At 41.8% G+C, this 27,630-nt stretch overlaps 1 protein-coding gene and 1 long non-coding RNA gene across 6 annotated transcripts in view; one reads left to right on the forward strand and one right to left on the reverse strand.

The window, feature by feature from the left end:
- The first annotated feature begins 3,999 nt into the window (after window positions 1-3,999).
- Window positions 4,000-27,630, forward strand: part of LOC306663227 (uncharacterized protein) — a 93,062-nt gene continuing 69,431 nt past the window's right edge. The window contains exons 1-7 of one of the 5 annotated variants that reach the window (XM_079143633.1): window positions 4,000-5,633; window positions 7,489-8,274; window positions 8,377-10,238; window positions 16,931-17,057; window positions 17,324-17,384; window positions 17,936-20,808; window positions 23,573-23,666. In XM_079143633.1, coding sequence (XP_078999759.1) covers window positions 10,218-10,238; window positions 16,931-17,057; window positions 17,324-17,384; window positions 17,936-19,595 — 1,869 coding nt within the window. In that variant the 5' untranslated portion in view covers window positions 4,000-5,633; window positions 7,489-8,274; window positions 8,377-10,217 and the 3' untranslated portion in view covers window positions 19,596-20,808; window positions 23,573-23,666. Of the gene's footprint in view, window positions 5,634-7,282; window positions 8,275-8,376; window positions 10,239-16,791; window positions 17,058-17,323; window positions 17,385-17,935; window positions 20,809-23,572; window positions 24,349-24,465; window positions 24,821-27,630 lie in introns of those variants that run through there. The other 4 variants (XM_079143631.1, XM_079143635.1, XM_079143632.1 and 1 more) reach the window with 4 other exon arrangements.
- The window catches only part of LOC306663293, a 47,362-nt gene continuing 43,301 nt past the window's right edge, over window positions 23,570-27,630 (reverse strand). The window contains exon 2 of the long non-coding RNA XR_013764437.1: window positions 23,570-24,175. This is a non-coding gene — a long non-coding RNA (uncharacterized lncRNA). The remainder of the gene's footprint in view (window positions 24,176-27,630) is intronic.

Here is a 27,630-nt window from a genome sequence, read left to right on the forward strand (position 1 = left end):
GGTTGTGGGTGAGCAGGGGAAGGTGTCAGGAAACCTGGACTGGAGTGTGTTCTGAGTGCGACAGTTGACCCTAGGAGTCCCCACTTGTCCCTCCTTTCACCTGGGATTAACCTGTGCACCCCACAGACAGAATTCTAAATGTGCAGGAAGCTGGTTATCAAATCCGTTTTCCATGTGGAAGCCTCGCTCCTCCTAGGGCTGGCAGCAGACCCCTAAAATTCCAGTTCCCACCCCGCATTCCCAGATGACAACTGTACTCTCTAGTGAACAATTTTATCAACTATTTGTTCCACAGTGTACATTCAAGTAGACAGTATTTTAATTGTAGTTTAACAACAATGGATGACACTTTTAAGTAACTTTTTTTTTTTTTTAAATGTAGGCAAACATTTGCCGTGAGTGTCAAGCAGAGAGAAATGACCTGGCAATTGTGTTTAAAAGTACTTATGCCTCTTTATCTTGCCCAGGTACAGACACCTGTGCAGTGTCTTTGGGCAGAGGTGTTATTGGCCACTACACAGGATGCTGGATCTTCAGCTGCTGACCTTCCTTTCCTGGGGTTGTACTGTGTCCTGCAGGGTGCAGCCAATTTTAGGCCCTAAGTTTGCTCCTCCTAGGGCAGCCTAAGGTGTGGGGCGCAGCCTCTCAGGGGAGCAGCTGGAGATACCAAGGTCAGGATGAGATGCTGGTGTTGAGGGAACATGACAGACATGATTCTTGCCCTCTGGATTCTCTCAGTTGGGAAGGAAGAACAATCATCATGATGAGCAGGGAAAACTGACCTCAGCAAGGTGCAACAAAACCCTGCTAAGCTCTTGAGCAGCAGGAGGGGTGGGAGAATGTTCCTGGTGACAGATGTCTGACCTGAAGCTCAAGTCTGGCGTGTCAGTGTCCAGTGGTGCTGCCCCTCCCTGGGTTAGTTGTCTTGGAAAGACTTGCTCCCTTATTTTAGCTTCAGTTTTTCATTAGTTGTGAAATGTAATTTATTAGTAGATCTGAAAAATGAGAAAATATTCCTGAAGGGCAAGATGGAGGTACAAGTCAGGGGAAAAAATAAAGAAAAAGAAAAGAAAAAAATATTTGTTATTATAGTCTATACCTTAAAAATTCTTTTGTACTGTTTTTCTTCCCCAGAGTGAGTTCACTGAGTTTCTCAGGTGTGTTCTGTTTGTGTGTGTGTGTGTGTGTGTGTGTGTGTGCGCGCGGGGAAGGACAGGGGTTGCTAATTTAATATAGAATTCCAGGGCTTTGCTTTGGGAATACCATCTGGGAATAGAAATAGGGGAAATCCCAGTTTCAGTGTGTTTGCAGAAATGATTGCATTCCCAGAACAGAGTGTGATAGATAACTTGGTTTCTTTATTAAAAAGATTCAACCTCACTAAGTTGCTGAGGGCCTTGCTAAATTGCTGAGGCTAGTTTTGAACTTGTGATCCTCCTGTGTCATCCTCCCAGGTCACTGGGATTTTAGGTCTGCACCACCACACCTGGTAGTTAAAAATTCTTATGTACCTTTTGTCTCCCCCAGGGTGAGAACATTAAACTTATCAGATGTGTTCTTTTTTTTTTCTGGAGGGGTCTGGGATGGGGGGAGTGGTTTAAAACAGAATTCCAGGACTTTGCTTGGGGAATGCTACCTGGGAAAAGAAATAGGGAAGATCTTGTACCAGTATGGATGCAGAAAGTGAGTACATTTCCCCAATACATCTGCTAGATGAATTGGTTCATGACAAAGATTCACCAAGACATCAACTCCTGTATTTTGCAGAGTTTTAGCACTGGATGTTTGTGCTCTGTATCCTGTGAACTACAGGTGAATGTTTAACATTGATTTTATTCATCAGAACTAGAAATTCCAAATAGTAGTCGATTGATCACCAAATACATTGTCTTGGAAATACCAATTAAATAACATGTTTATTGTCCAAAAGGGAATAAATTGATTTTCCTGCTGAATTATTAAATGTTAAGTGTCTTAAAATTTTTCCTCCTGAAAACAAAAACACTGTGTTTGATTTTTTGGGGTTCTTTAAACACTGAGTCACTTCTAATCGAAAACTTGACTGAGAAGCAGAGATCTTGATCCCAGTGGCTGTAATCCAAGGCCAGACTTGATCCTGCAAAAGGAGGCCATTGAAGGTCCAGTCAGAGCTTTCTGGGCAGCCTCCCTGCAGAGGCCCAGGCTGCTCACACCAACCCTGGAAGGAGCCCTTTAGGCTGAGAAGCTCCAGAGCTCTGGAAAGCTGGGGTCCTCAGGCAGATGTGGTGGGGGACAGGATGGGAAGGCTAAGGGATGCCCTTCCTGCGGGCGCAGTTGATGTTGTCCTGGGCTGCCACCAGAGTGTGCAATGAAACAAGTGCAGATTTGGGCAAGAAGCGCCCCTATTCTGAAGGAGTAGTGCACTCAGGGGAGAGAACCCCTGGTGAGCTCTGCAGGCACCCACCTTGCCGGGGTCCAGCCCTAGCAGGAGTCCATGGGTTCCACACAGGTAACAGGGTGCGGGGAGACAGCGTCGGTGATGGATGGAGAATGAAAGACGCAGACTCTAGTTCTGGTGCAATCACTCCCACTTTATTCTGGGGAAGGCTGGGTTTATATACATTTTTCTTCAGGCTATAATGGCAGTCTTGTGATTAATATTAAAGAAGTTTCCAAAGCATAGGCAGAAAACAGCAACCTTACAGTTTATCCTTACCTAATCACAATTGTTTTAAGAATATCTAACTACGTCAATGAGCTAATACAATGTTTATTTCCTTAATATCTAAACTGTATGTGACCTAAGACTATTCTTATTACTCTCGTGGTTAAAGCGATAGACAAGTAATCTCATGTGACCATCTCTACTAGGTCCATCTGGTTAATATCTAAATTGCTGAGGTAAGGGCTACAGGAGGGCAGTGGTCGCAGTGGTTCTTGTAGCCAAGTTTTTTTACTGAATAGATTAGATTGTCTTAAGTAGCTCTTTTTTCCAGAACAGGGCATTGTGCACCAACATTTATTATAGGGGTGACCTATTCTTTGTAGGAAGGAAGGAATGTTGTGAAACCTTATTCTTTTACCCCACCTCACATAAACAAAACCATCGTTAGAATTTAACCAGCCTGTTGGAGACAAAGGCAGATCTATATCTACTTTCTCCAGAGGCTTTCAGGGACTCATTGTACGGTTGCAAAATTATTTTTAATTTTGTTAGTGGTAAAGACCCATTGTCTTTCAGATTGTAGGTAATATTTTCTGGAATTTTTGTTGTATTCCCCTCATTCCCTTCAGCAATCCGTTCAGACTGAAATGAGTAATATATTATCAGAAAAACACAGCAAAAAAACACCATGCTCCAGAGCAAAACATCCAGCAATTCCCTTTAGGATGAGCCTTTGCAAACATCCTTCAGAGGACCTTTATCAAGCACTGGATGGAATTCTGGATGTCCTGAACCACAGCTCCTGCAGAACAGGGCTGCTTCCCCAGGGAGGGGCCAGCAGGGTTAGGAAGAAGCTGGAGGGGAGGGCAGCAAGGAGGGGCAGGGTCAGATCCCAGATCAGAGTGTTTCACCAGAAGTCAGCCTGTTCTCAGGAGGGGGCAGGAAGAGGGGTCCTGTGCTGGCTCTAGGGGCCAGTGGGTCAGAGTTCAGGGTTCTGGAGGAAGGAGAGAAACTGGAGGCAAGTTTGATTAACAAGTGTTTGTTCTGATCCCTGAAGAGAAGTGTGTTGAGCTAATTGCTTATGAGGGAACAAAGAGGGGAGGGATTTCAGGATCAAGCTCATTGGAGGTGAGCTCAGTGCCTATCATTCCCTGTAGTTTTTAACCATCTGTGAGGAGGCAGAATGTTTCTTGCTTCTGTCTTACTGAGTTCTCACTAACTTAGTGCTACATTAGTACTCTGTCACTGTGGTGCTGTGACCTGTAAGGTGGTTCCTCGGCCTCAGTACCTTAGACTGGGTTTGCTGTCTGAGGCTGTGCAGCTTTCTTGTTTTTTATGTTCTTGACAATTTCATTCTTTTTTTAAAAATTGGTCCCCACATGTGCAGTGTTTTCACATTGGCAGATCTTTGTCAGGTTATAGATTATGGATGAATTCAGATTGCTGGCAAATTCCAGTGCAGTGTGAGGATGAGCTCTGCCTGTTCATCCATGTGTGTTCATGCCCTGCACATGTCTATCCTCTTTACTTCCACGTGGCTACAGAATGCTTTTCACTGAATACCATTTACATGAGCAATTTCCTGTGTAGTTCCATGTTCATGGAAATGGTTTTCAGTCATTTTCTCATGTTTAATTCATTTGTGAGGTTATTTCTCATTTCACATACCTGCACATGAATTCATTTTCTATTGTAAGATGGCAGACATTTCCTCTGAGGTGGGGCAGCTTTCTCTGCACCCTATGCAGTTTGATGGAGTGGCCTCATTCTTAATTGTCTTGGGTTTATCATTCTATTCCTTTGAATTTTCTTGAGCTTCTTATTAAGAAAACCTACAGGACAGGGACATGTTGGGCTCTCAGAGGTAGATCCAGGTGTCCCCTCCTGGTCACCAAGGACTAAGCCTTCCTGGGGCTGCATTTCATCAGTCAGAGTTGGGCTCCCAACTTTGGGAATGGTTTATCTCTCTACAAGTGGGTTTTCTTTTCTTTTTTTTTTTTTTTTTTTTTTTTTTTTTTCTTTTTCCAGGGTTTGAACTTAGGGGCACTCTACCACTGAGCCACATCCCCAGCCCTATTTTTTATTATTCAGAGAGAGGGTCTCACTCACTTGTGCTGAGACTGGCTTTGGACTTGTGATCCTGCTGTCTCAGCCTCCCGAGCCACGAGGATTACAGGTGTGATCCAACAGCAGTTTTCATTCTGTGGGTGAGTCAGGCTCCTTACCTGACGTGGTTCAAATGTTTGCTCTTCTTTCTTTTTATTTCCATTTATTGCCATGTAAAGCATTCAATAATTGTATTGTTGTCTTTTTATTTTCTTGGCTGGAAGTGAGTTGATAGAGTTACAGTGTGAGGAGGCCTTGGCCATGCAGCCTCAGGCTCTTCCCAAGTGAAAGCTGCCTGTGTCCCTCCTCTCCAGTCTGACCTGACCTGGATCCCACCTTCTCTGAGGTCGGGATCAGCTGCCTTGGACCCTGAGTGTGTAATTCCTCACACTTGCTTGTGACTCTGTGCTTGGGCAGAAAATGCAGGAAGAGGCTCCTGAGAGGAGAAGATGACAGGGCCTACTTGAGAAAGGTCTTAACTGCCTGACTGGAAATGTTCCCCTGATGGAGCAGGTCTCCTTGGAGGGAGGAAGTTCTGATCAAAAGGGTTTTTGCCAAGAACCTGTCCTTCTGCCCTCACTTATCCAGGAGTCTGATCCATCCCCTGTCACTCATGGCCCCACGGTGTACATGTGTGGGCTGGGGTGAGAGAGGGGTCTTGTGGAGCCCTGGCCAGTCAGCAGGCAGCTGGTGGGAGGGGGTGGCCTTCCACAGTCACAGGCCTTGATCTCTCACCCTGTGCAGCTCAGAATCCATCTCCAGGACTGTGTCTTCTCTGCTGTGTGAGGCCCCAGTGGCTCTGGCTGAGACTGTCTCCCTGTGAGCTGCAGGTACTGTGTGATCCCCAGGAAGGATGTCTGGACTCCCCAGAAGGCAGGAAATGGTGAGTGGTGGGGCCAGGACTCCTGGGGGAGGTAGGCTGGTTAAAATTGGTGGGAGCCAGGGGTGGCTGGACTCTGGACTCCTTCTGTCAGCTCTGGAGTCGGCCCACCCAGACCTGAGTCTGATGCTGCTCCAGCTCAGCCCTGCTGCCTTCAGGCCTTGGTGTGGGCTGGTCCAGGGTGGTTCCCAGTGTGCTGCCTGGTCTGCAGCCACTTTGGCAGAGCCCTCTGTGCACAGCTGGACCCCTGCCTGAGACTCTGAGTATGCAGTGAAGGCAGAGGGCCTCAGGGACTCCTGACTGAGGTGTGGGCTCCTGTGTGGAGGATGCTTTCTGAGGGGTCCCTTTCCTTCCTTCTCGGGGATGCCACCTTGCTTTCCCCACCTAGCCGCTGCCAGGCTCTCAGTTGATCCTCAAAATTTCAGCTGTTCACATTTCCAGACTTTGATTTCCCCTTCAGTATCCAGCATTACCAACCCCTTAGCCACACAGTGCATTCAACTGGGCAGAGCATAAAAGATTCATGAATTTGCATGATGGGAAAGCAGAGAGCAGTCACCTGGAACTCTACTGTTACTGCTCTTTGTGCTTCTCTTCCTTTACCTTCCCCAGGCACAGACACCTCATCAGAACAACTTGTGCACAGGTTTCCATTGCACACCCCACAGGATCCTGTGTCCTCAGGCACTGTCCTTTCCTAGGCTGCCACAAGCTGCCCAAGGCTGCTCTTTGTCCTGCAGGGTGCAGGCAATTTCAGGCCCTGGGTCAGCTCCTTCTAGAGGACAGCCTGAGGTTTGGGGTGCAGCCTGCCAGGGGAGCAGCTGGAGGCCCCCGGGGCTGAGAATCTCCTGGAACAGGCCCCATCTAGACAGCGGCCTCCTTGGGACATGGTCTTCCCCAAGCCCTGTGTCCATTCTGTGGAGACAGGTGGGCAGCAGCCTGTGGATGCTGGTGCTGAGGCCAGGTCAGCAGTGATTCGTGCCCCTTGCATGTCTCACAGACGTTAAGGAGCAAGAACTCTCCACAGCATGAGAGCCACCCACCCCAGTGCAGTGCTGTGCAAACCTGAAAAGCCCCACAGATGGAGTCCTGGTGCAGGTCTCCTGGGAGGGCGGCCAGGGAGTATTTCAGTGAGCAGGACCAGATGGGAGGAGGCCCAACTGGCAGGGGCCTTCCCTGGTCCTTCCTGACACGTCTGTGCTGCCTCAGCACCAGCTCTTCCTGTGTTTCTCATCTGAAATGAGCTACTCATTTATTTGAGACCTAGGTTTCCTCAAATGTGAAGTACATTTATTCAGACATGAGCAAAGTAAAATATTCTAAAAGAGTAAAAAGAAGTATATTTCAAAGAAGTACCTAGTTTGACTTTTTTTTTCCATTTGATAACAATTTTCATCTTTCTGATTCATCTTAGCATGTGTAGAATATTTCCTAAACTTCACCTGTTTAAAAAAATTTATTTCAACCAAATTTTTGTGTGCTGGGTTGAAGAATGCTCCTAGTGAAAAGAGAAAAATAAATCTATCATTGTTGGTACACAGAAGGGCTACATTTCCACAAAATGTGTGGTAGGTAAATTTGGAGTCCAAGAATTCATGACCATGTAGGTTCCTTTGTATAATGAAAATCTTGTGAGAGTGGATACCTCCTTTTTACTTTATTAACACCGTATTTCATGGGACAAACATGGCAATTGCCACATATATCAAAATATGATCATTTGCTTCCAAAATGATTTAGTATCCTGGAAATGGTTATTTAATGACAACTCCATTGAATGAACAGAACAGGTTTTCATGCAGTTACCAATAATTCATGAGCATCTTTCACCATCTCATCTAATTCCCTTTTCTCCCAGATGCAGTCACACTGTGAGTCCACATTGTTCCTTGTGAAGTTTGGGGTTTACGTAGACCTTTAGGTAGTGTATAATACTACCTGACAGTGTTCTCTAACAAGCTTTTGGAGACTCCTGGACATTTTGACTACTGTTAGAGCTTTCTGTACTATTTGCACTTATAGAAGTTTTCTGAAGTTGCTCAACAAAGCAATCCTGGTCTTGGACTTCACAGAATTTAAGAAATGAAGCCAGAGAACCAACCAAGCTGCCCCTCTGCCATTCGATCAAGCTGCATGCGATACATTTCTCCCATTTTCATTGCTGATTATTTCCCATTTAGCCAGGATGCTGAATCCAGCCACCTGTGGTCCAGGCAGGTTCCCTGGCTTGGCTGCCAGAAACTGTTCACATCACAGCATGTCACACAGGCTACGCCTGGAGGAATGAATTGGAGTGTTACCTGCTTCCTTTTAGAGGAGATTAAGGAGAGTTTTCTTTTCCTCCTAGTGTGGTGCAGAATCCTCCAGGACAAAACTGGGCCATGCCTGCCCTTTGTTGACGGTTATTATCACTTCATGAGCCTGTTCACGTTGTGTGTTCCTCCTTGTGTGTGAGTTGTGCTCGATTGTTTGTCCCAGGAGTTGATCTAGTTTATCTGAGTTCTCAGATTGTGGTCAGACACTTATAATATTCCTGTCCAGTTCTTTTACTCTCTGTAGGATTAATAATGGTGTCTTTCACTTCTGCTGATTTAGTTTTGTGTCTCTTTTCTTAACTGAGCTGTGGTGTGTCCATGAAGAACCTGTATTTTTTTGGTTTTTTGTTTTGTTTTTGCAGTGCTGGGGATTGAACCCAGGAACTTGTGCTTGCAAGGCAAGCACTCTACCATCTGAGCTATATTCCCAGCCCCGTGAAGAACCTGCTTTTGATTTTGATCCTCTTGATTTCCTGGTCACAGTTCCATTGATGTCTTTAATTCTGTGGCAGTGTCAGGTGTAGGTTCTCCTTGCTCTTTGTCCTTTCGTTCCTATAGTGGAAGTTTTTATGGGTGGTTTTCGTCCTTCTTTTGTCATGTAAGCTTTCAGCACCTTTGATTCCCCTAAGCACTGCCTGTCTGTGTTCCACAGTTTCCTAGGATGCAGTTTCAGATCTTTTCCTCTGACATGTTCAGCCCCATCTTGAGCCGTCCTTGGCCCGTGGCTGTGTGGAACTCTGGGATGTGATCTGCACTCACCTGGAGGTCACCCGGCTGTGCTTCTGGTACTGACATTGGTGTGACTCCAGTGTTCCAGGTGCAGGTGCTGGAATTTGCCAGCCTTTTACACTCATGCCTGTCGTGGCTGCATGTGGCTGCTCTTGGCACCTTCCCTGTGTTGTGGAGAAGGTTGGAGAACCTGGCAGTGCATGATGTCCCTGTGGTGGGTGTGCTGTTGAGTCACGCTCACCTTGTGTGCTCTCTGTGTGCTCCATCTCTCACCCACTGTTAGACGGTTGCTGCTGTCTCCCAGTCACTGGATTTCACCACGTTTCCTTGTGAATCTCAGGTGTTCATCAGGTGTTCTCACCTGAAGTAGGTCATACATCTGAAATACTAAGGCAGTAAGTTTGGGTCTTGTTAGTGAGTCTAGTGTCTGTGTTTTCTCAGTGGTGCTTGAAGTCAGGTGTTTTTTCCATTGGTGCATTTTGCACTGATGTATTTCCCTATTTCTGTGCATTCTTTATTCGGTTTCTTTTGAGAAGTGGGCATTTGAATATAATAATGGGTTCCTCTGAATTCAGTTTCTCCTATATTGAGAATGCTCTTGTGTGTTGACTGAAGCCTTTGTGTGTAGTGACTTTCCAGAGCAATTTTGCAGATGTAGTTTAGCTGTTCATTATACTTAGTGGGTCTCTCTTAGTTGTGTTGAGCCAGAGTTTTGACTGAGTCCCATGAGGAAATAGGTGGAAAGTAAACAGAAGCAATAGTGAGAGCTCACCTCCTCCAGTTTCTGTGGGTAGTTGTGCTGGGGCTGCTGGTTTAACACATGGTCATGCTGTTTGAAACTCTGCTTCAGCCTGTTCTCTGCAGATCTGAGCAGAATCACCTGGGTCCACTGGGTGTTGGTGAATACTCTCATTTCTCCTTTTTTCTGTACTAGGGTTTGAATCCAGGGATGCTGTACCACTGAGCTATATCCCCAGATCTTTGTATTTTTATTTTGAGACAGATTCTCACTATGTATTCTAGGAGAGACTGCTTTGTGTGATCGTCCCACCTCAGCCTCTTAAATCCCTGGGATTTGAACCATGTACCACTGTGCCCCACTGAATACCTTTTTTTTTTTTTTTTTTTTTTTTATTCTAGGGAATGTACCTGGTGATACATAACCACTAAGCCATATCCCCAGGTCTCTTTATTTTTTAGTGACTGGTTCTTACTAAGTTGCTTAGGTCCTATCTAGGTTCTAAGGTTGGCTTTGAACTTCTGATCTTCCTACAAATCACCGGTATTGGAACCATGCACCACTACACTGGGCATGAATACTGAATTTCTCAATAATTTCTGAGAAGAGTTTAGATTGTTCCTTTTTCTGTCATATTTCGCACTGTGATTTTTTTGTTTAAATATCCATTCAGATGTAGGACTCTGTTTCCTTAAAACATGTTTAAGCATTTCACACTAATTTTCTACATCAGTTGTCTTCTGACTTAGGCAGAATTGTCTGAAGCTTATACAGACTTTCAGATAGCAGTAGATCCACTGTGATATGAAATGCAGTAATTCACAGGTAAATCTTCCCCAGTTCCCTTAGTTTTCAATGACCAGGGCACCACACTGGACCCTCAGGCTGCTGTCTTATATTTTATTATGTATATATTATGCATATATATTTTGTATTATATATTATTGGATTTTATCCTGTGTTACTGGGGTTCCATTGTAGATGAACTTTTAATTGAATTTCAGTATTTCATATATATTTAGGAGTTGATTTTTGATGATTAATTGATGATTGCTTATTTTTTTAATATGTATTTTTGGATGTTGATAGACCTTTATTTTATTCATTTATTTATATGTGGTGCTGAGAATCCAATTCAGTGTCCCACACATGCTAGGCAAGATTCTACCACTGAGCCACAACTTAGCCTCTGATTTTTATTGAGTTTTCTGTACTAATTTTTCACTGCTGACCTTTACACATCTTCCTCTTGGGTGCTTCCAGGTTTTGAATATCATGAGTACTGTTGCTATATTGCACTGCAGGGTTTCATGTGGACCAACTTGGTGAACTCATTTCTGTTACCCCAACTTTTGGAAATGCCCTGGGGGTCAGGAGCCACTGCTGTGACACAGGAGATGGGGTTGAACATTCAGCCTGTGAAAGTCAAGTGGTCCTGGGCCTGTGAGGAGGTGTATGAGACCTGTGTGTGTTCGTATCTGTTAGAGCCCATGACTTCCCAGGAGTTGATCTCCCCCTTGTAGCAGGATAGGTGCAGCTATGAGAAACCCATCAAATGACCTGTCCACTTGCAGTAAACTCTAGGGAGCAGGAATCCAGAAATTCAAGTCAAATGTGCACCATGTGAGGTGGTTACTATTGATGGAGAGAGAGGGGGGAAGGTGCAGAGGCTGTGCTGCCTCCTCCCATCCCCATCTTGGTTCCTGTGGCTGCTGTCTGTGCAGGTGAATGAGTCTGAGTCTGTATTTCCTGCACCCACCTGTGTCTGCTTGGCAAAGTCCTTGATTTTGCCTCAATGATGAGTTGTGTGAATTTGGCCTGGGTTCTGGAACACCAAGACTTTCTTATTGATTTCCTTGGTAGCATCCTTTGTGCTGTGTTATGCTGTCTAGAAGTGGTGAAAGCAGGCATCCTTGACTCGTTTTTGGTGTTGTGGAGAGAGCCTTTGTTCCTTCAGCATAGCCTCAGGTTTTGTAGATCCCTGTGACTTTTTAGGGTGTTTTGTTCTTGTCCAGCTTTGTGGGTGTTTATGTTGTGAAGACGGGTTAACCTTCGTAAGCTGCTTTTTCTGCATTCTTTCCAGGTATCAACATCTCTCCTAAAGCCCAATGCATAGGTATTTTCTGCAGTTCTTTGGGGTTCCTTTTCACTCTGTTGATAGTGTCCAATGAAGGACAGAGTTTTCACTTTTTGATGTTGATTCACTTCTAAATTTCACATGCTGATGAGGTGCAGTGAGCTAGCTGCATACCAGTTCCAGTGCCTCTTGATCAGATCAGCACATCAGCCTTTCCTTCTCCTAACATTTATCCTTTCTTGGTGTCTGTGGACTGCTCCCCCAGCTCATTTGAAATGCACAGTGACATGCTATGTACTGTGGTCCCTCTGCTGTGCTGGAGGGCAGTCCTGCTGGCTCCTGCTGAGTGCATTCTGGTCCCTGATGTGCAGCCTCCTCCCCATCCCATCTTCTCCTCCCTCCCCTGTCTTCCTCACCTCTGGTAACTACTCTGTACTTACTATGAAGTCAGCTTGCAGCTCCCATGTGAGTGAGAGCACATGGTGTCTCTGTGCCTGGCTTATTTCACTTAGCTGGTGTCCTTCAGTTCCAGACTCATTGCTACAGAACAGGACTGAAAGCTATTTTTGGTGAAATCATGTTTATTATTCTCCTGAGTCTTCAGGATGGTATCATATTCCAGAAACCATTCCCAAATCCATGTTGTGAGACTTGTGTCTGCAATTTGTTCTATGAATTGGTGAGGTTTACATCTTACTTCAGGACTTTGGTCCCCATGGATTTCCTGTGCACATGTGCTGTGAGGTGAGGGTCTGACTTCAGGTGTCGACAAGAACATCCAGTTTGCCAGCCATTCATTCCCCAGAGGTCCGGTTCCCCTGGAGTGACCCTGGCCCCTTGTGGCACATCCTTTCCTTCTGTGGGTCAGCATTGTCCTGGGCCCCCATTCTCCTCCACTGCTGTATGTGTCTGCCTTTAACCAGAGCTACACTGTCTCTGTTACTGTATTTTGAGCAGGTTTTGCAATCAGGAAATGTGATTTTTCACTTTATTTTTTTTCTTCCACTTTTGAGTTTCTTGTGATTCCTTGTGAACATTAGAATGATACTTATTTTTGTATAAAGATGTCATTGGTTGTGAGCATGGTGGCACACACTTCTAATCCCATTTACTCAGGATGATGAGGCATGAGGATCGAGAGTTCAAAGCCAGCATCAGCAAAAGCAAGGCACCATCCACTCAGTGAGACCCTGTCTCTAAATAAAATACAAAATGGGGTTAGTGATGTGGCTCAGTGATCGAGTGCCCCTGATTTCAATCCCTGGGACCCTCCCCCCACAAAAATTTTGTCATTGGTAATTTGAAAGTGATTGAACTGATTATGGTTGATTTGGTTAGATTAACAATTCCTTATGCTCACAAATACCAGGTATCTCTACACGTATCTTTTCTTTCAGAAGTGTTTTGCAGTTTTGTTGTTGAAGACTTGGCAGATCGTTTCTAAGCATGTTAGTGCAGCTTTCACCCTCTGTCCATGTCCTAGCTATTTTTGATTTCAGTTCACCCTGTACCCTGGCTCTCTGATGTCCCGTGTATTGCAGGCTTCTCCTCCACTCGGTTTCATCTTTTATTTTCCCTAATTTTAGTATATTTGAATTTCTTATTCTTCATTATTGCTTACTGTTCTTATATAAAAATGCTTTCCTGTTCCTCTAGAAAAAAATTATCTGCAAACTTCTGAAACTGTTTTAGTTTTGTATTTCACATCAGAATCTGTAATGAATTAATAATTGTCTCTGGAATTGAGGAAAATGATGCCTGTTTTAAATTAGATTCCTATTTGTCATGACTCATCTTTTAAATTGCATGTTTCCACTTATCTACAATACCTTTTATGTCATTTTTCAATTTTCCATATGAATTTCAAGTCACTAAAACTTTTCTTCTCTTGTTCTTTCTCTTTGTTCATCTCCTTGGAAATACTATGCTGCGTCCAATAGGATAATATGAAAGTTCCTTATTTATAGTCTGGGTCACTTAAGCCCTCTGGATATGCATTTTTAGGCTTCCTCCCCATTACAAAAAACACCATAGTGTATTTACCCAGTCCTAGAAGGAATAGCATATTATATAGCTAGGCTCTCTGGCACCAGTGCTTCCTAGACTATAGCCCTGCACAGCATTTACTTTGCAAGATATCAAAGTGGTCATGTATTAGGTTTGTCTGTACAACCATCCCTCTCAACACATCAGTACTTCCTTTACTATGGATAACTATGTATGTGTAGCCCATTGGTAATCAAAAGTGTCTTTGAGCAAAACATTATTCTGTGGTACATGACTTTATATTGGATAAGCCAACAGTCTGCTGTCTACAACATATTGATAGGTGTTACGCATTTCTTAATTCTTATTGGGTTTGGACAAATACTTTCTGTTGATGACTGGAATTCTGTTTGTTAAATGTCAGAAGAGGTATTTGATACTTATTCCATTGTATGTTGATATTAATTGGAAGATATCATCAAATTGTTTCTTTATAAGTGTTCTTTTTTATTAGATGGTTAAAGTTGATCTGGAGTGAACCTACAAATTCTTCTTGTTCTCTTGGTGTAGTCAAACAGGGTGAGCTCAATCCCTAGCTACCATGTCCTGACCACATCAGTGAAATGTTGTCTAGTAGGCAAGCTCTTAGACTTTTGTTCAGGGAGTTCTTTTTCTTTTTATTATAGTTTTTAGACACGGGGGTACTTTGATCCTTTAGGTTCTAACATAAGAATGGATTTCTACAGTAAATCAAATGTTTAGTAAATACCATTTTGTTTTCATATACTCTCAATCACTATGAGTCAGTGTAAATGCTGAGTTTGGTGGGATCCCTCCTAAATCCTTAGCTCCTCCTATCAGCTAATGTCCAACTTTGTCAACAGGGATTTCTAATGATAGGTACTCTCAAGAGAACTAATAGTAGCTCTCTTCTGCACATTAGGTAGTATGACTTCATGATTCCATGTGCTAGACATGCACCCTACAAAGTCATTAAGGGTAACCCGGGAGCATACCTCACTCCCTGGACTCATCAGTGAGAAGGGTGTTTTTATTCTGCTGATGCTTTTCTGGATAGTTCCAGTCTTATATTAGAATGCCTCTGTTTCAGTGAGTACACACAAAGTGTACAAGGTTTTTTTTTTACTTTGAAGTAATTGCAGATTTACACAAAGTTGTACAAATAATATAGGAAAACTCGTGTACTGTTCATTCACCTTGCCCCAAGAGATACATTGTACTATAGCAACTTAAAACAAGGAAATCTTTTTTTAAAACTTTTTATGCATGTATATAGAGTATGCATGTGTCATTCCGTCCTTCCCATCCCCACCACCCCACTCCTTCCTTCACTCTTCTCTGCATAATCCACAGTTCTTTCATTCTTCCATACCCACCCCTTACTATGGATCATCATCCCCTTATCAGAGAAAATATTCAGCCTTTAGTTTTTGGGGATTGGTTTATTTCACTTAGCATGATATTTTCTAGTTCCATCCATTTACCTGAAAATGCCATAAATTAATTCTTCTTCAAAGCTGAGTGGTATTCCATTGTGTATATTTACCACATTTTATTTATCATCTGTTGAAGGGAATCTAGGTTGGTTTCATAGTTTAGCTATTGTGAATTGAGCTGCTGTAAACATTGATGTGGCTGTATCATTGTAGTATGCTGATTTTAAGTCCTTTGGGTGTAAACCAAGGAGTGGGATAGCTGGGTCAAATGGTGGTTCTATTCCCAGTTTTCCGAGGGATCTCCATACAGCTTTCCAAAGTGGTTGCACTAATCTGTAGTTCCACCAACAATATGTGAGTGTACCTTTTTACCTACATCCTCAAACCAACACTTCTTGTTGCTTGTACTCTTGATAATTGCCATTCTGACTGAAGTGAGATGAAATCTTAGGGTAGTTTTGATTTGCATTTCTCTAATTGTAAGAGATGATGAACGTTTTTTCATGTTTGTTGTACAAATGTGTATCTTCTGTGAAGTGTTGCTCAGTTCCTTAGCCCTTTCATTGATTGGATTATTTGCTCTTTTTAAGTTTTCCAAGTTCTTTATATATCCTGCAGATTGGTGCTCTATCTGAAATGCATGTGGTAGAGATTTTCTCTCATTCTGTATGCTCTCTCTTCACATTATTGATTGTTTCCTTTGCTGAGAAGCTTTTTAGTTCGAATCCATCTCATTTATTAATTCTTAATTTTACTTCTTGCATTTTAGGAATCTTGTTAAGGAAGTCAGGTCCTAAAACAACACGATGAAGATTTGGGCCTGGTTTTTCTTCTATTAGGCACAGGCTCTCTGTTTTTCTGCCTGTCTTTGATCCACATTGAGTTGAGTTTAAGGCAGGGTGAGAGATAGAGGTTTAACTTCATTTTGTTGCAAATAGATTTCCAGTTTTCCTAACACCATTTGTTGAATAGGCTATCTTTTTTCCAACGTATATTTTTGGAACCTTTGTCTAGTTTGAGATAACTGTATTTATGTAGGTTTATCTCTGTGTCTTCTATTTTGTACCATTGATCTACATGTCTGTTTTGGTGCCAATACCATGCCAGTTTTGTTATTATTGCTCTGCAGTATAGTTTAATGTCTGGTGTTGTGTTCTGCTTCACTCTTATTACTAAGGATTGCCTTTGCTACTCTGGATCTCTTATTTTTCCAAATGAATTTCACGATTGCTTTTTCTGGTTCTATGAAGAATGTCATTGGGATTGTAGTAGGAATTGCATTGAATCTGTATAACACTTTTGGTAGTATGGCCATTTTGACAATATTAATTCTGCCTATCCAAGAAATGGAAGATCTTTCTTCTTCCAAGGTCTTTTTCAATTTCTTTCTTTAGTGTTCTGTAGTTTTAATTGTAGAGGTCTTTCATCTCTTTTGTTAGATTGATTCCCAAGTATTTTATTGTTGAGGCTATTTTGAATGTGGTTTTTCACCTTATTTTCTCTTTCAGTGGGTTAGTCATGTATAGAAATTCATGATTTCTGTATATTTTTTATATCCTGCTACTTTGCTGAATTCATTTGTGAGTTCTGGAAGGTTTTTTTTTTGTTGTTGGTTTTTTTTTTTGTTGTTTTTTTTTTTTTTTTTTTTTGCGGTACTGGGGATTGAACCCAGGGCCTTTTGCGTGCAAGGCAAGCACTCTACCAACTGAGCTATCTCCCCATCCCTAAAAGTTTTCTGTTGGAATTTTTTGGTCTTCTATATATAGAATCATGGCATCAGCAAATAGTGGTAGATTGAGTTCTTCTTTTCCTATTGATACCCCTTTAATCTCTTCACTTGTCTAATGCTCTGGTTAAGAGTACAAGTTTTGATGACCAAATCATGGGCTAAATATTTGGAGATCACAGAAACATGAGAACATCTCACATGTTGAGAATGCAGCCCTCATGTTGTCAGTCTCTCCTGGGATGCACTATAATTTTGTGGGATATTTTAGAACTCAGTGGCCTTTGAGGATGTGGCTGTGAACTTCACTGAGGAAGAGTGGGCTTTGCTGGATCCTTCCCAGAAGAATCTCTACAGAGATGTGATGCAGGAAATCCTTAGAAATCTGGCTTCTCTAGGTAAGAATGATGTTTCATTACATAGTAAAAGACAGATCCCCTGGGAGTATTTTTTTTTTCTCATCAGAAATTTGGAATGTGGGAAGGGAGTACTTTGGGGAATAAATTTGGACTAATATCATTGTACTGTGCAGCATAAATAACTAGAATTTTTCCTCCCTCTTCATCTTTTTTATTGGTACATTATAGTTGGCCAAATTGTAATTCTCATAATTCTTTCTGAAATCTTGCTGATTCATAATGACTGTTCTGGGTCTATATTTTAGGAGACAGATGGGAGTTCCAGAATATTGAAGATCAGAACACAAATCCTGGGAGAGATGTAAGGTAATCTGTAGTCATAAGAGGAAACAGAGTGCCTTGAGGGAATTCTAGCATGTTTTATAATTTTACAAACAAGCAGAGAAAAGAAACATGATATGAATTTTTTTTATTCTTTTTTTACCAGACATGAACCTTAATATAAGGTACGTTTCATACTTTCAAAATAATGGATTTTTGACAGTACTAACAAACTGCATTTATGATAGCACTGTTTTTGTAGTAGCTATGGAGAAACATTGTTGCAAAGTGATCATGATACTGTCTTTCAGACAGTTTAGACATGACAGAAAACCAGTAGTTTCCCTGACCTTGGTTATAGTGTAATTCCAATGCCTATTAAAAAATGCAAAAGCATAATTAACCAACCATAAATTCCGCTTGTAATTTTTTACAGAAATTATATGGTAGTCTCTGTAAAAATTTAAAAAGATACTCAGTGTGGGAAAACTTTCAGTGATATTCCAAGTCCAGTCTTCAAAGGAATTCCTGCTAGAAAGTTCATTTGAAAGCAGTATATGTGGGAAGATCTTCATATATCAATTTTTCCTTAATAGGTCCTTTATATCTCACTCTGCAAACAAGGCATATAAGAATCATGAGACTGGAGGGAAGACATATGAACTTAAACAGAACAGAAAATTCTTCCTTCCTCTCACAAGTGATCAAAGACAAGCATCAGAGCACACTGTAAATGGGCCTTATGGATATTTGACGTGGGGAAGAGAGTTGAGTTCCAGGTGTTTTCAAGAACATGGAGGATCTCATACTGGCAAGGACCTATGTGGATGTAAGGAATGTGGAAAAGCCTTCTCAGATTCAAGTTACTTTCAAATAGATGTACAAACTCATACTGGAGAGACGGCTAACAAATGGAAACGAAGTAGGGAAGCCTTCATTAGTTCAGCTAGGGTTCAATTACATGAAGAAACCCATAGAGGGAAGAAGCTCTATGAATGTAAACAATGTGGAAAAGCCTTCACTACTTCCTCTTACCTTCAAATACATAAGCGATTTCATGCTGGAGAGAAGCCCTATGAATGTAAACAGTGTGGAAAAGCCTTCACTACTTTGTCTGACCTTCAAAAACATAATCGAACTCATACTGGAGAGAAGCCCTATGTATGTAAGCAGTGTGGAAAATCCTTTACTTTATCCAGTCACCTTCACTCACATGAAAGAACTCATACAGGAAAGAAGCCCTATGAGTGTAAGCAGTGTGGGAAAGCCTTTGCTACTTCCTCTTCCCTTAAACTACATAATCGAACTCATACTGGAGTAAAGCCTTATAAATGTAGGGAGTGTGGGAAAGCCTTTGCTTCATCCAGTCATCTTCATTCACATGAAAGAACTCATACAGGAAAGAAGCCCTATGAATGTAAACAATGTGGAAAAGGCTTCACTACTTCCTCTTCCCTTAAACTACATAAACGAACTCATACTGGAGAGAAGCCCTATAAATGTAAACAATGTGGAAAAACCTACACTTTTTCATACACACTCAAAATACATAATCGAAATCACACAGGAGAGAAGCCCTATGAATGTAAGCAGTGTGGAAAATCCTTCGTTTCATCCAAAAACCTTCACTCACATGAAAGAACTCATACAGGAAAGAAGCCCTATGAATGTGAACAATGTGGGAAAGCCTTCACTACTTCCTCTTCCCTTAAACTACATAAACAAACTCATACTGGAGAGAAGCCCTATAAATGTAAACAATGTGGAAAAACCTACACTTTTTCATACACACTCAAAATACATAATCGAAATCACACAGGAGAGAAGCCCTATGAATGTAAGCAGTGTGGAAAATGCTTCGTTTCATCCAAAAACCTTCACTCACATGAAAGAACTCATACAGGAAAGAAGGCCTATGAATGTAAACAGTGTGGGAAAGCCTACATTTATTCATACACACTTCAAATACATGAACGAACTCATACTGGAGAGAAGCCCTATGAATGTAAGGACTGTGGAAAAACCTTTACTTCATCCAGTCACCTTCATTCACATAAAAGAACTCATACAGGAAAGAAACCCTATGAATGTAAACAATGTGGGAGAGCCTTCAGTAGGTCCTCTTCCCTTCAAATACATAAACGAACTCATACTGGAGAGAAGCCCTATGAATGTAAGGACTGTGGGAAATTCTTTACTTCATCCAGTAACCTTCACTCACATAAAAGAACTCATGAAGGGAAAGAAGCCCTATGAATGTAAACAATGTGGAAAAGTCTTCTGTAGTTCCTCTTCTCTTCAAGTACATAAACGAACTCATACTGGAGAGAAGTCCTATGAATGTAAGGACTGTGGGAAATCCTGAGTGTGAGACAAGATTGTAGTTGAATTTTGGGCAGTGTTGGAATTGGACAAAATGTACTTTGCATTGGAGATGGTTGTGGGCTTTTGTGGGCCAGGGTCAAAATGTTACAGTTTGCATGTGCGGTGTCCCACATATCTTCATGTGTGAGTCAATGTAAGAAGGTTCTGAGGAGAAATGGTTTTGCTGCGAGAGTCTTAACCAGTGAATTAATTCCCTGATAGGGATTAACAGTGGTAATTTGCCCAATCCAACACCACCAAACCTGTGGTTCTGGTGAGGGGCAATGGGGGATTAGAAAAATAAAGACTCACAAATGTAGATTTTAAAGCAGGTGGAGTGCTGCTTTTTGATGGAAAGAAGCTCTAAGGAGTTATGCCAGCAATCTTTATTTATATGTGTCTCACGATCAGGTTAAAGACTGTGCAAGCCTTATTGTTTGTATTGAGGAAAGTTACAGAAACTAGGACATCTCTGTAGCTTTTCCACAGTTGCAAAGTGCGATGTTGAAAGCTTTGTTTAGCTCTCAAGAAAGTCCATTACTTAAAGTTACTGTTAAGTGGGCAGGAGCAGAAATGCAGGTGGTAGAACACTGTGGTTTTCCAGCATAAGAATTCCTCTATTGCCAGGGACTGTTTATGTGCGATCAAGGTCAGAGGTGGTAGGACTTTTGCACAGAGCCTCCTCATGCAGGGCATTGTCAAACCTGTGCTGTTGCATGGGAACATTCCCAGGCATGCCACAGCCATGAGGTCATCAGACACCCCTAGTCTTAGCCACTGCTCTCCCATCCTCTGTCATCCTATCCTCTGTCACCACTCTCCACATTAACTGAATTTGTAGGGTGTTGCTGGAGCAGGTGGGAATTGGGGATGTGACTTTGGGTATATATTTGTGTTTAGCCAGTGGAGATCTCTCTGCTTCCTGATCTGGTGTGAGCTGCTTCTCTCTGGCACACTCTTCTGCCATATGTTCTGCCTCACCTCCAACCCTGAGAAATAGAGCCTGCTGTTGCCACCTGCAGCAATGAGACCACTGAAAAACATCGGAGGCGGACTGGGAATGAACAACTTCTTTATTTTTTTTCAGAGGTGCTTCTTTTCAGAGGTCCTTCTTCTCAGAGGTGCTTCTTTGCTTTAGCTTTAGAGGAAGAGAATGTCTTATATACCCTCAGGCAGCCAATCAGCTTAGGATTAAGTAGCATGATAGGAGCTCGCACCATGGTACCAAGTAAGAAAGAATGAGGAACACGTGTTGACCACAAGCGCAGAGGAGACATCAATCAGGCAAAAGGTCATGAGAGATCATGCCATGCTAACACTAATTATGCGCCACCTCTTGGCCCAATGCCAGCCGCCATCTTAGAGCTACTTCCTCAAATGGCTGTAAACATGTCTCTACATCTCCCCTTTTTTGTTTTTTAAAAGGTGAAAAAAAAAATTTATTGAATGATACTACCTGATTAAAATGGAATTCAGAAAAAAAAATAAAATAAAAGGTGAAGAAAACTTTAATGGATTCATGATAGCTATCACTATATCTAGATCGACTGTGCCTGTCTTAGGTGTCCACATGTCTTACATTCTTACCTGTCATCAGATAACCTGAAAGCTTGATATTATCATCTTGGCTCCTGTCTTAGGTTGATATATCAGCCACAGGAGACTTTCCCATCTCTGACTACCAGCTGTCCATTTGAGACAACCAAGCCTGAGAAGAAGTTCCGGCTTCTAAGGCAGCAAGTGCATTTTTTACAATGATCTTATTCCTTTCTTGGCGTAGGCACATCTTACACATGCAATAAAATGCTAACACAAATAGACACATGAATAAATCTAAGTTTACCGAAACGGGGGTCATGTGTAACATCCGTTTGCCATAAATGATTAGGCAAAAGCCCTCTAGGGTTGATACCAACATGAGGGACTGGAAAGTGAGTTACATAGGACTGGCATCCTTTAACAATTTTCTGGCTTGTTCTTTAGTTATTTTAAATCTGTGTTGTAAGGTAGTACTATTAACATGAAATTGATCATGAAAACAAGTAGCTTGTTTTACTGAGGAAAAGATGAAAAACGTCTGAGTGGCTAAATCAGCTTTATGATTACCCTCATGTAAGGACCAGGTAAGTTGGTGTGAGTTCTAATATGTCCAATGAACAAGGGTTCCTTATGGTCCCATAAACGTTTTTGTATTTGTAAAAGTAATTTGTATGCTGGATTATGAAGGGCTACAGGTCCAGCCAATTCTAATTTGGGAATCGCCTGAGCGATGTAATTACTATCAGTAAAAAGATTTATTTGTTGCTCCTTAAACTTTACAAGGGCTATGACAACTGCTTCCATTTCCACCAAGTGAGCCAATTTTTGAGATGTAATCTGAATGATAGTATCTTCTGTTAGCATATCAACATTTCTACCAGGAAACACTGCTGCTGCATTTCTGCGAGCAGTTTTAACAGATATTCCTTGCCACTGAGCTCTCTAAATCAGATATTATCCTCCAGATAACACTGCTCTGCACAACTGTTTCCAGTCAGTAGGAATCAAATTTAAATTACTCAAAGACTCAAGCGTACTTATGGTAAATGGTGTCTGAGGTCCATATGTCATAATTGCCTCTTTAAAGTTTTTAATGGTTTTAAAATCTAATGGTTGATGGTATCTCTGTCTATTTTGGCCCTCAAATATGGGCAGGTCCCATGAATTTTGGGGTTTGTATTCAAGGACGTCTAAGCGCTTAGAAAGGTCCTGAAAGGCCTAGGTCAAAGGATCTTCCCATGGTGGTACAGAAGGCTGAAGAGGATTTAGCTCTCCCGTTCCTTTTTCCCTTGTTTTTCTTAAATTATCTGAGTAATTACTTTCTAAGTCACTACCACTCAATTCTTCCTCACCTTGTTCTCCTTGTTTAACAGATCTTGCTCTTGTACCTCTTCTAAGGCTTCCACACTTTCAGCGACTTTCCTGGATGCTAGGTTTAGATGAATTTAAGCATTCCCTAATTAATTGCTACTGAAAACCGCTGCCTCTAGCCCGGGTTGCTCCAAGCGGCTCGGCACCGCTTCTTGCTCTTTCAGCCTGACCAGCGGGACAAAAGTCACGTACTCTTCAAAGGTTCATGAAGCAGCTTTCCCCCCTCATTCATATAACACTTCCTCAATATATAACCAGTCTCATGCATAAGCAATTGTAATCAGATATGTCCATCCAATCCCGTTAAAGGTCAAGCGATCACTCGCTCAAGCATACATGTAAAGTATATCTGTCCACACACTAGGTGGCTGAACTGATTATCATACAGCCAATTGTAAACGCTTCCTGCCTTTCTTCAGGCACAATCAGGACGCCGTTTGCTCTCTGCCAGTCACCATCTTTAGACGCATGTGGCGTAACCCTGGGCCCCGGGTTTCGCCCGCCACAAATTGCCACATAGGAAACGTTCCTTTAGGAAGAGGAGCCCCCTGTTTTTCTGTCGCTATTAGATCCTGTTTATGAAGATCCCATTGTGGCACCTTGAGCAGCCCTTCCTCTATAAACCATGGGCTTACTTTTGCTAGAATTTGAACATATGACCATGCAGTGGTTTCCTTCACTGCCATGCCATTACTTTTTAATACATCTTTTATGACCTTAGTCATTTGGGTCTTTGAAATTTCCGACCCCATTTCTTCTTACTTTCCCTCACCCTAAACAGCTCTGGCCAGAGACTCTGGCGAGGTTCCTCAGTACTTACCCACCGTGCTGATGAAAAGGCTTCCCCGTACAGGCCACCACTTGTTGTCACCTGCAGCAACAACCGCGGGAAAGAATTGGAGGCGGACTGGGAATGAACAACTTCTTTATTTTTTTTTCAGAGATGATTCTTTTCAGAGGTGCTTCTTTTCAGAGGTGCTTCTCAGAGATGCTTCTTTGCTTTAGCTTTAGAGAAAGAGAATGTCTTATATACCCTCAGGCAGCCAATCAGCTTAGGATTAGGTAGCATGATAGAAGCACGCACCATGGTACCAAGTAAGAAAGAATGAGGAACACGTGTTGACCACGAGCACAGAAGAGACATCAACCAATCAGGCAAAAGGTCATGAGAGATCATGCCATGTTAACACTAATTATGCACCACCTCTTGGCCCAATGCCAGCCGCCGTCTTAGAGCTACTTCCTCAAACAGCTGTAAACATATCTCTACAGCCTGCTGTCTATGGATTAAAACCTCTGAAACCATGAGTCCTTAAGTAATCTTTTTCCAAGTCTACAATTGTGCTGGTTAGGTCATTTAGTCACAGTAGCGAAAATAGCTGACTAAAACAAGCCCAATGAATGTAAACAATGTGAAAAAGCCTTCACTTGTTCTAGTCATTTTCAAATACATGTCCTAATTCATACTGGAGAGAAGCGTTACAGCTGTCCACAGTGTTGGAAAGCCTTCATTTTTCCTTCTTGCCTTGACAGACATAAATCAATTCATATTGGAGAGAAGCCTTACAAATGTAAACAATGTGGGAAAGGCTTTGCTTCATCTAATGTCCTTTCACTCACAAGAGCAAATTCATACAGGAGAGAACGTCTATGAATGTAAACAGTTTGGGAAAGCCTTTGCTTCATCCAGTAATCCTCACACCCATGAAAAACTCATACTGGAAAGAAGCCCCAGGTATGTAAACATTGTGGTAAAACCTTTAGTCATTCCACTCATCTTCATTTGCATGAACAGACTCAACTTGGAGAAACTCTATGAATGTAAATAATGTGTCAAAGTCGTGTTTTTCAGTTTTCCTTCAAACACATGAACAATCTCATTGGAGAAAGGTCCTATGAGGGTAGAGCCTTCGCTAGTTTGGCTTATCTTCAAATACATGAAATAACTCATACTGGTGAAAACACTTATTGCTGTAAATAATGTGGGAAAGCCTTCACTTATTCCTGTGGGCTTTGTGTACATAAAGAGTTACTGCATGGAGAACAGACCTCTGACTGTAAACGTTGTAAATCCTTCATTAGTTGTGATTACCTTCATGTACATGAATGAACTGGTGTTGGCAAGACCTTATGAATGTAAACAATGTGATACAACCTTTGCTTATTTCAATTCAATTTGAAAACACCAGAGAACTCATTTGAGACAGGTGGTGTCAGTGTAAACAATCTGGAAAACACTTCAAAACATCCACTCACCTTCAAGTGAATAAATGTACTCATATGACAGAGACACTCTGCAGATTTAAGCAATATGGGAAAGATTTCACTTATTCTTATCAGCTTCAAATTATAAACAAATTCATTCTGGATAGAAGCCTTATGAATGTCATCAATGTTCAAAAGCCTTCAGTTGATCTTCCTACCTTCAAATACAAGACCAAACAGTGTTGAGAAACCCCCTGAGAATAAACAATGTAGTAAAGCCTTCACATTTTGCAGTTACTTTCAAAAATATGAAATAACTCATATAGAACATAGAACAAAACTATATTAATATGAACAATCAGAAACACCTTCCTTTCTTGCAGTTCTCCTAATAAGCATTACAGAAATGTTAATGTAGAAAAAATTTGTGGCAAATGTTTCAGTATTCCTGGTCATCTTCAAAGATATGAAAGGATTCAAACTACACAAATTCTGAACATTAAAAAAAAATTGTTAAATCATTCAGTTTTCCCAGTTGCTTTCAAAACCATTTTACTCACAGTGTGAAAGAAACCCTCTAAATGTCTGATATTTATTTCCTATACATAAAATATAATGGAACAAAGAAATGTGTGAATGCATTCTGCTTTTCCAGTTTCTTTGGGGAAAAAAAATTGCACCCAGTGAGAAACTCTGGACAAAAAAATCTGATAGTCTTCACATGTTTCAGTTTGGTTTATGTGTCAGATTTCCATTACACTGGCATAAAAGGAGAAAAAACAACCTAAAGGATGGAAGATTTATTTTGTTTCATGGTTTTATGACATTCAGTCCATCATTGACTGACGGTCTTCCTTCAGGCCTGAGGTGAAGCAGAACATAATGTGCAATGGCATAGAAGACTGGTACTTAACTCATGGCAGCTGAGGACAGAGAGCAATAATAAATTAAGTACATCAGGTTTTATTGTGCAGTCTTTAGTTTGGCCTTCCTATTTTCTTTGCTTCTGCTTCCCTTGATACAGTAATGTGTTAGGGTCTTAAGCCCCTTTGCTCTTCTCAACCAGCGGCAAGGGAAGGGGACACTCCCCAACAAGGTCAGACCGGGATAGGTAAGGCCGCCTGACCGCCCTCTCCCAGCCCTCCGTGCAGAGGACAATCAGAGGCATCAGGGAGACCCGTCACAGCAGGAACTCGTTTATTGAGGAAATCACACAGCTTTTATGTAGGGTGGGGGCTAGGTGGGAACCAATCAGCTTAAAGGTCAGCAAGGCATGGGGTGGTCACACAGGCAAAAGTCCCATAAGACTATATGGCAAGCACAAGCTGATCAGGTTCCCGGAACTATTGTTAACCAATCCCTGACGGTGGTCCGATTCATCATGATTGACTATTGAAACCGCCTTTGAGGCCTTGATCTTGCTCACTCACCAGGGAGTAAGGAGTCAGCCTGAGTTAGTTAACGTGTCATTAGTCCCAACAGTAATGTATACTGTTGATGGGGTTTATAACTTTGTTTCCTGATGATCCAGGTACTGATTAGTAAAGAAAGAGGAAACAATGGTGCTAGCTTCCAATAAAGCATGGGAGAGGCTCCCTCAAGTGTTCTCCAAGAGTAAAATCCCAAGTCAGTGTGTGGGCTTTCCTTAGCACTGCTGTTTACCAGCATTCCAAAGTTCTTATGACAATAAGATTTGATGGGCTAAGACAATGCCACTGCATTTTGTACTAACCCTAACAAGAATAAATCACATTTCCTGAAGATTGCAGTGGTGATTTCCATTGTGGATTTTTGGGCAGCTAACTCTTTCACTTAACCACACAGCACATGAGCACTACTGGAGATGAGATGAAGACACTACCTGTGCAATCTGCAAATTTGCATGAGTAACTACCCCAAAATTTTAATAAACCTTTATATGCAGAGAAGGAAGGAGTGTTGTGTGTAATGTGCAATCCTAGAAACCTACTGACAAATGACCTACCTGATCAAGACCCGTTACTACTATTGACTATGCCTCTATTTCAACAAATATGCTGATCCCCTGGTATCAAGGTATAGGATGGTTCTTCAGTTGGTCGTGAACCAGCCCAGTGCTTTCCACCCCTGTTTGTTGCTTGTAAATCTTAAGAAAAATGTGGAATGTGGACATAGAAGACTGAAGAGTAATCCCATAACATTACTTGACACACATGGTCTCCTTGAGGAGGAAAATTGATGAAAGGGAAAACATAAGAGGTGGCAGACATGGGGAGCAGAGATGGGAGAGAGCACACTGACCACACCCCTCCCTGACTCAGGGGCGAGTAGAATGTTTTGGAATAATGCTTTTGTTTTTTGAGGCAACAACAGAGTAAGTGTCTGTTCTTTTTTTCAATGAATCCCTGAGAAATAGGTGAGAATAATATTGGGATAAAGTATTGGAGGAAAATTGTGACATTCTTAAATCAGGGGACTGGGTGGAAGGAAGGACTGAATATTATTAATATATTTGATCTGGTATTTCAGTTTCCTGTTGTGGTCACTGAGCTCAGGGAAATGGAAAACAATGTCTCAGAAGAAAAGATCCATGTCCAAATTGTGAATGCAGACATCTTGTACCACACAATATGCTTTATATAGTACCTTCATCCCTATATATTCAGAGGCAAACTACTATAATTGGAAGTTACTTTAGGGGATGTGCAATTAGGAATTTATGTTGATTGACCATGCTATATGATCAGATAATTCATTGAATCCACATTATAGTAATTAATGTGAAAAATGAATCAATTTTGAAAGAGCTAACTACTGAAAAAAATAAATTAGC

Source organism: Sciurus vulgaris (assembly GCF_902686455.1).
Source record: "Sciurus vulgaris genome assembly, chromosome: 6".
Taxonomy (NCBI): domain Eukaryota; kingdom Metazoa; phylum Chordata; class Mammalia; order Rodentia; family Sciuridae; genus Sciurus; species Sciurus vulgaris.